Genomic DNA, 7,749 nt, shown 5'->3' with positions numbered 1-7,749 from the left:
TAAAAATATATTTTTTAAGTTTATACCCTCCTGATTCGGTTCAAATTCACAGAACCTTTATCTCAAATTTCCAAAGACCTAAAAATTATGAAGTGGGGAGAACAACTTTAGTGTTTACAGTACAAGATTGATATTTCAGAGTTATCGGTCCACACTTCTGAAATCGAGGCCAGCCAAGTCACCGAATGTATTCTGCTCTGTTCATCATAACAAACTGTGATGTGGACTGACTTACATTACAATGTATTATCAGCTGTTCTGAGTATGTGATCTGCTGGTAGTTGGCTGAGCTCAGCAATGTTTTCTGATTGTCTGAGGCAGATTTCAAGAAACGTGCTTTAATTTGTTGAGCTTTCTAAATAAAAAGAGAGGCTCGTCTGATCTCCTCGGCTTAGTTTGTAAACATTGTTTGGAAGATGAAGTTGACTGCTGTGGACAGCGAAACAGATACGAAGACCACCACCCACCAAGCCAAAACAGGAAAGGCGTCGTTGAAGTCTTCGTTCCTTTTGGACTGGTGGCTGTCAGTTGCCATTTGTGACCAAGAACGTCATTGTAGTTTGGGAATGTTCGTGCTGACTGATTGTTCAGAGATTGTTAGCTAAAGTTTTCCAGTTTTCCAGACGACCGATCAAGCAGACGGTGTCAGTCTGAGTCTGTCGTTGCCTCGAATCTCAGTCTGTTCCTAACCCGTGCCGAGGTATTCTACCCCTTTGCTAGGCGAGGCTTGTAATGTTTGTAGGATACAGCAGATGCAGAAGGCAGTTATCAAACTGACATTGGATTTTTAACAGAATAGAACACTGCATTTGATAATACAACAGGATGGCAGGCTTTTACAATTTGGATCACAAAGAAGTCATTCGCATAAAAGTGAAGGTAAGTTACCCCTCAAGATTTAGAGTCCTTTGTAGATCATCATAAAGTTATGTCATAAGATTGTACTGTCATTTTGGGAGCAAAAAAACCCACTGTTTTCTTGTTTGCAGTGACTACATTCACGGTGCCATGAACGTAGTTTGCAGACTACATTCACGATTCATGGCGCCCTGAATGTTGTTTGCAATTTAAGACTTGCTCACTCCATCCCCTACCTTTTTCCCTTTTGAGCTTCTATTTTTCACACCTTCCCACCCCTCTTCCCGCCTTGCCCTCTTCCATTCTCCCTTGTTTCTTCGAACGACTTTTATTTTCAAAAATTGTCGAGTGTTGCCGGGTCCGCACACTGGAAAAAAATCGAAGTCGTGTTCCGCATGCTGAACAAGTGAGGCCTTGTCGACCACAGCTGTTTTGCTGCGCCTGCCTTCGCCCTGCTTAAACTCTGTTACATGCGGACTATGGCTGCTTACACGAGTATTTCTGTGCTGTTTCCTCATATTCACTTTTAGCAACCGTAGCATTCATGTCGTGCCCCTGTGCTAATGGTGGATGATTCTGGGCGCCCTGAATGTAGCCTGCAAACTACGTTCGCAGTGCCGTGAACATACTCACTGCATTTCTTGTTTGATAAATTACTAATAGTCCTATTCCATGGCACTTGGGACTGGAGGGGTGTTTTAAAGGTCAGAGATGCTGATTGGTGTTTTGTTTCTGTAGTTGTCTGTTAAGTAGTTTATCAGGAGGGCATTGTGATTTAATTATGATGGTCTGCGGACATGATAAATTGAGGCAAGTGATCTACCTTTTAATCAGTGTACAGTACACGGATAGGTAGAACACAAAAGACTTGAAATCACGATCTGATCTGTCGAACTGTGCCTGCAGTCCCGTTTTTTTTTCTTCTTTACCTTCGTATGAAAATTTCACGAAGTTCGAACACAAACTCTTTTACAGGAAATAGTCAAACTAATTACGCCGCCGTAGAGGTCTAAAGTCAATGCCTTTTGAGTTGCACTTGAGACAAAATAAAAATTAAAAAATTTTTTAAAGGCTAAGTCGGTAAAATGCCACCTTCCTCCCTCAACAGAAACAACTAGCTGTTCTATTTATTTTATTTAGCGCGCTGCTCAACACACGTGCCTAGGCCCTAGGCCCACCTAGGCTTATGTGGAACCGGCGAGAGGAAGGATTGTGCATCACACGATATATTGTTTTGCTCCTAAAGTAGCAATCTTGATTGCTTCCCTTGATTCTCTGACACAGCCGATGCTGTAATACTGTTCTTGTGTCCCTCGAACTATTGATCCCTCGAACTACCGAGGCGAGTCCCGACGAATTCGAGACATGTGTGTGTCTTAGTTTATTACCAGTCGTCTTGAAAAAAATATTAATCAATGTTGCACGAAGGTACACTTAATTTTCCCAACCTGCGAAATGCATGTGCGGTATCGTGATGGAATTGGGCGCTCGTCAAAATAATGAAATAAAAGAAAATTATGACATTCTTCTCCCGTTTGGCAATTTTAATAGAATTTTTTATTTTTAAGTCAACACCTTTTATCTATTCAAAAAAACATTGCTGTATGGATTTTACTGAAAAAACAATGGTTAAAGCACACAAAAATGTAAATTTACAGAGTTACCGAGGACTCTCAAGCCTTGGAAATCACCAAACTTTGGTGGCAATTTTCTCACTAATTTTACCCCTGAAACCAGGTGACCCCCACTTCCATCAATCTGAAATATCTCATCTTCTATGGAAGCTAGATCGGTAATTTTTTCATGGAATGCAAGACAAATGAACAAGCTTTAAGACGGTACTCCAATACCTCTATATGCCAAAAAGTTGATGAGCGCCTGATTCCACTGCGTCGTGACACATTTATTTGTCTGTCTCAATTTTGTGCATTTTCAGCACTTTCGTTTTGTCCAGTATTTGAGTTTAGGTTTTTGATGCACTTTCTTGATTGAAGTGGTTTAGAATGTCAGTAGCGTAAGGCCAATGATTGAAGAAGACCCTGTGTATGCCAGCTGATAGTGAAATGAACACTTTGTTGCGGACTGTGTTCCTCTTGTCACAATATTGAAGTGGGTTAATTCACATGTGTGTGTGCTGGATAAGGAAAGAAAACAAAACTGTACATTTCCCACCAGCAGCTTTTATTTCTCACTTCTCTTCTTCTTTGATTTCTCCTTCTGTCTGAGAGGTTCTTCAACCTGCATTGAAACTGATTTTTACACGATGTACGTGTGACAGTTTTTTCTATTTTGTAGGGTTAGAGGATAGATCTTATGCACCCTAAGATCAGGGGTGTGGCTGAAATTCATTGGTAAGAAAGAACCAGGAGAACAGTGAAAAGAGTCAAGAGTAGAGGGGAAAAGAGATCAGAGGAGGCCGAGGCTGCTTGGATGGGGGGGGGGGGGGAGTGGAGATGAAAGCAGATGACAGAACAGGACTAAAGAACCGGAAAGGAGGAGAAAGGAGAATATTTTAGAGAAGAAATGTTTTTGTCGCTGTCAAATTATTTGAACTTTTTAAGACATACTGAATGAAATTCGAACACCGTACCTCTAAACTGTGAGAGCCCCCGTTATTTCTCATTAACATCAAATTTTTTCATGAAACAGAGTACTCATTTTACAACCATAGCATGCTACTCTTTTTGAAGACACCCCAATCACTGACCACCCAATTAACAACTCTCACTGAAACTGTTTTGTTCAACATGTATACAGTAGGAATCACTTCTAGCCAATTGGAAGGCCCTGGCGGGACACTAAGCTTTGCGGATGACGGTCTCGCATACCGCACAGGGAAAGACAGACAAATGATTACCAGCAGTATACAGAAAGAGCTTAATAGGATTGGAGCATGGTGTGAAGCAAATAAAGGCAAAATCCCTCCAGGAAATCAAGCAGTGAAAGCCCAGATGCCAGATGTCTACATCAAAGGCCAGACAATCCAAAGAGAAGAAACACTGCGCTTCCTTGGAATAGTGTTTGGACAGGATTTTGAGTGGTGCACATATCGAAAATCGTCACAAAGGCCAGAAAAGGGCTGAATTCAGTGAAGGTGATGGCGAGAAACTGGATGCGGCAGAGAAATTTGGTCTTGCTCTTTGACATGCATGTTTTGTCTCAGGTAGATTATGGTTTTGGTCTGCTGACTCTGTCCAAGACGCAACTTACAAGGCTGGACGTGATCCAGAACGAAGGAATGAGAGCCATACTCGGTTGCACAAAAGATACCTCAGCTGCTGCAATGTGATATGTGCTAGGCCTACCCGGCATGAACGAAAGACAAAGCTCGCACAGGTCAAAGCTTATCTGAAAGTCCTCGCAGATCCACATAATCCTCTTCGTGACAAAGTAGGTCGTCAGACTAACCCAAGACTTAAACGGGGAACGGAGTTGATGACCCAGGCAGTGAAGACCATTGAAGAGTGTGGTCTCACTGTGGGGTCAATCAGACGAGTACAGATGGGTACAGCTTGCGCACTACGTGAAAGACATATTCACTCAGGTGATTGGTACATTAGGGCGTGAATATCGTGAATGGCCTGAAGGAGCAACACATGCGGAAATCCAGACTCTAATTGAAGAGAACCGCACAGAGGATGAAACCATTATCTTCGCTGATGGCTCAGTTCAGTGTGGGATCAAATCGGGCTGGGCTTACACAGCTTCTTGCCAAGGAGTAACAGTCCAGGAGGCATCTGGGGCAACGGGCCTCAGTACATCAAGCATCATATGCATGGAGATTAATGCCATCACTGAGGCTCTGGAATGGCTTTGCACAAATGGATACCAACAGGCTACCTTTGTTACAGACTCACTGAGATCTTGACCGGCAGCCTCTTTGCAGATTGGTTTAAGACAACCCAAGACAGCAAAATCAGACGCTTGCTGTGGATCTTCTGCCCAGGACATGCTGGTGTCAAGGGATATGAAAGAGAAGATTAGCTAGCAGGCTCCGCAAACATAGAGGGAGTGCTTACCCTTGACCCTCCAACTGTAGTAGCCCTTGTCCGAGAAAACCTAGCAAGCAGCCGTGACGAGGACTCCTTCACGAAGGTAGTTAGTTGTGATTGCGAAAGGCGTGCAGCTTGATGAAGGTCAGAAGAGCAGGCTGCGTGACCCCATCAGACGCTACAACAACCAGCTGATGATGGAGACAATCAGCCTGCCCACACTGAAATAGACCCTCATGAAGAGGGGCGAGAAAGCATGGAGCACCCCGTCTTCGGAACTAAGACCCCAGTTCTCCATTCAAGTAATTCAAGTACTGAAACATTTTTTTGATGATTTTGTAAACTTGTTTTGACTGACCACTTCACCAGTGCAGGAAGTAATTGTAATTTTGTGTACAGATTTTCCAAAGATGCAAGGGTCCCACAGCAGTTCTTTCGTGCTTTTTAATTAAAATCGAATGAGTCATTTAAATGTTTGTATTATTTTATCTGTTGAATACATTTTTCTTAGATGATTATTTTTTAAAATCTTTGGCTGTATAGTTATTGCTGTATTAGTATAGTTGTCTGTCTTAAACTGAATATAATCATAACTTTTCCCTTGAGAAATCTTAAATCTTAAAGAGAATTCAAATATTAAAACCACGCATTTGCATTTTTTTTGGAAAACATATTCAGTGCTGGTGCTTGGTTTACTGTAGAACACCGAGCAACAACAAAAATAATTTTAAAATGCGTTGCATGTGCCCATGAATCAAAAGAAAGAAGCGACTGTAAAAACAACAAAACTGTAAAGATATATCATGAGCAGTTGTATTTCTTGAGTTGAGCTTTGAACCCCGGAACCCACTTTCTTATGATTACAGGTCCGTCAGCTTAAGCTAGACTACTGGCGCCGCTGCCGGTGTTCTGGCAGTACAACAGAACTGTATGTCTGTGAAGAGAGATCATAGTGTCATTTTAACCCCAAAAAATGTAATTGCAGTAGGAGGCAAACAACGATGTAGTTGAAGAAATTACAGTCTATCAAAAATAATTGACAGCACATTGTAAACATCATGATGTAAGCAGAATGCCTTGCTGTAAATAATTACCCCAATGTTGTGTTGTTTATGTATGTACCAAAAGCTCAGCAATATTTGTTGAGTCTGTTTTTATTTATAGTCCCTATATTATTTTTAAAAAAAATTGATTTCGATTTAAATCATGCTTGTCCAAACAAATCATAATTCGGGAATTACGAATTTCGAGGGTTTCTAACTAAATGACTTTACACCAAGGAGGTTGTTGAAGGTCCTTGCCTGACTCTGAGAAGTTCGTTTTTTGTTGATTTTTTTCTTTTTAAGTCTCAATAGAAGTTGTAAAGTAATCGACCTAAAGCTAAGTCAGCAGCCAGAGCAGCGAATGCGAGCTCATGACCCCTGCGTAACCCCGACGTCATATAAGGCGCTGAGGTTCAACAGTGTCGGGCACTGTCGGGCCGTCGGCGTGTCCAATTCTCATGATCAGCTGTCCAATAATGAATAAATAATAAATAGCATTTGTATAGCGCATTTCGGATTTCCCCATCCTACAGTAAGCTTTATGCGCTTTACAATCTATATTATTACTCCCAGCAGACACTAAAACATTCGGAAACATTCTAGGGTTCCCGAGAAGCACAAATTGCAAGCAGCAGATTAATCACTCAAACACTAACGAACTGACAAGATCTTTCGCTGTCTATAGACGGGTACCCCCATCCCCATCTGGGTAAAGTGAGGAAAATTCGTGTAAAGCAAGTCAGTGCTCTTCCCAAGAACACAACGTCGGGCCCCTGACAGGGTTCGAACCCAAAACCTCACGGTTGCGAGCTCGACTGCCGAACCGTTTGACCACAGACGCCACCTAAGAAAACATGTAAACCTCCGTTAGCAGAACTAGCAGCATTGGGGAAAAGCCCTGTATCGGTCCTTTTATTTTGATTGCCATGCGCCGTTGTGAAGTTGCTAAACAAAACTGTTTATTGGCATAAAGAAATATATATGCCTACTGGTGATTTCGTGACAAGTTATGCGAAAGCACTGATTTGCTGCTACATAAATATTAAATAGAACTAAAAAGCTAGGAAAGGTTAAGTTAAAAAACAAAAAAAACAAATTGTGACAGACTAAAAATTAAATCCGTAGGTAAATCTTCTAAGACCGTCCACTTATTTTCTGCTGGCAAATACGGACGTAATTCATGTGCATTTGCATGTACTTTGATTTGACATGAGAAACCACCGCCGAATTCTTTTTGGGATTATTATGAATATTTACTTAAGAATCAAACATTTTGTCGTCACTAGACTGTCAAATCATTGATGTGCGATCCAAGAACTGCGAAGATTATAATGTTGCGTTTGGTACTCATGAACAAACGACACTTTTTCTTATAATATTATGAATGCTTTTATTTATTTCAATGACACACTTGTGTATATAATGATATACAAATAAAGAAATATCGTTATACTTCAGCTAGTGTCATCTGATTTCATGTGATGGTGACGCTACGATATATAATCTGAAAATGGGGAACGGCTTATGCAATGAGGTGATCCACCTTCGTGAGATTATTCACGATAGTAGAGGTCTTATGTTTCCCCCATGAAATTACACTTGTAACAATTATTATCTGTTCTGATCCGTCACTCTGGCGACGCTGCAGAGTCACTGAACTCAATGTAGTGTAGTATCCCGTTATCAGCCTCTATGCCTCTGACTGATCGGTCATATGATAGGCTTAAAAGTCTGACAAAAGTTGTTGCATCCGACTACGCATCTTATACTTTCTTTGTCCTTAGGTCGTGATTGCCCAAATGCTGATCTTGTTTCAACATTAATTTGTTTCCCTTAAATAATAATTGTGTTATATA

General features: G+C 41.2%; 1 protein-coding gene across 1 annotated transcript in view; it reads left to right on the top strand.

The window, feature by feature from the left end:
• The first annotated feature begins 173 nt into the window (after positions 1-173).
• The window catches only part of LOC101854694 (TBC1 domain family member 25), a 24,758-nt gene continuing 17,182 nt past the window's right edge, over positions 174-7,749 (top strand). Inside the window, exon 1 of the mRNA XM_005091677.3 lies at positions 174-879. Coding sequence (XP_005091734.1) covers positions 826-879 — 54 coding nt within the window. The 5' untranslated portion in view covers positions 174-825. The remainder of the gene's footprint in view (positions 880-7,749) is intronic.

This window comes from Aplysia californica, unplaced genomic scaffold, assembly GCF_000002075.1.
Source record: "Aplysia californica isolate F4 #8 unplaced genomic scaffold, AplCal3.0 scaffold00034, whole genome shotgun sequence".
In the NCBI taxonomy this organism is placed as follows: Eukaryota; Metazoa; Mollusca; class Gastropoda; order Aplysiida; family Aplysiidae; genus Aplysia; species Aplysia californica.
The sequence above is the reverse complement of the archived record's forward strand: the minus strand, read 5'-3'. Positions and strand labels throughout refer to the sequence as shown.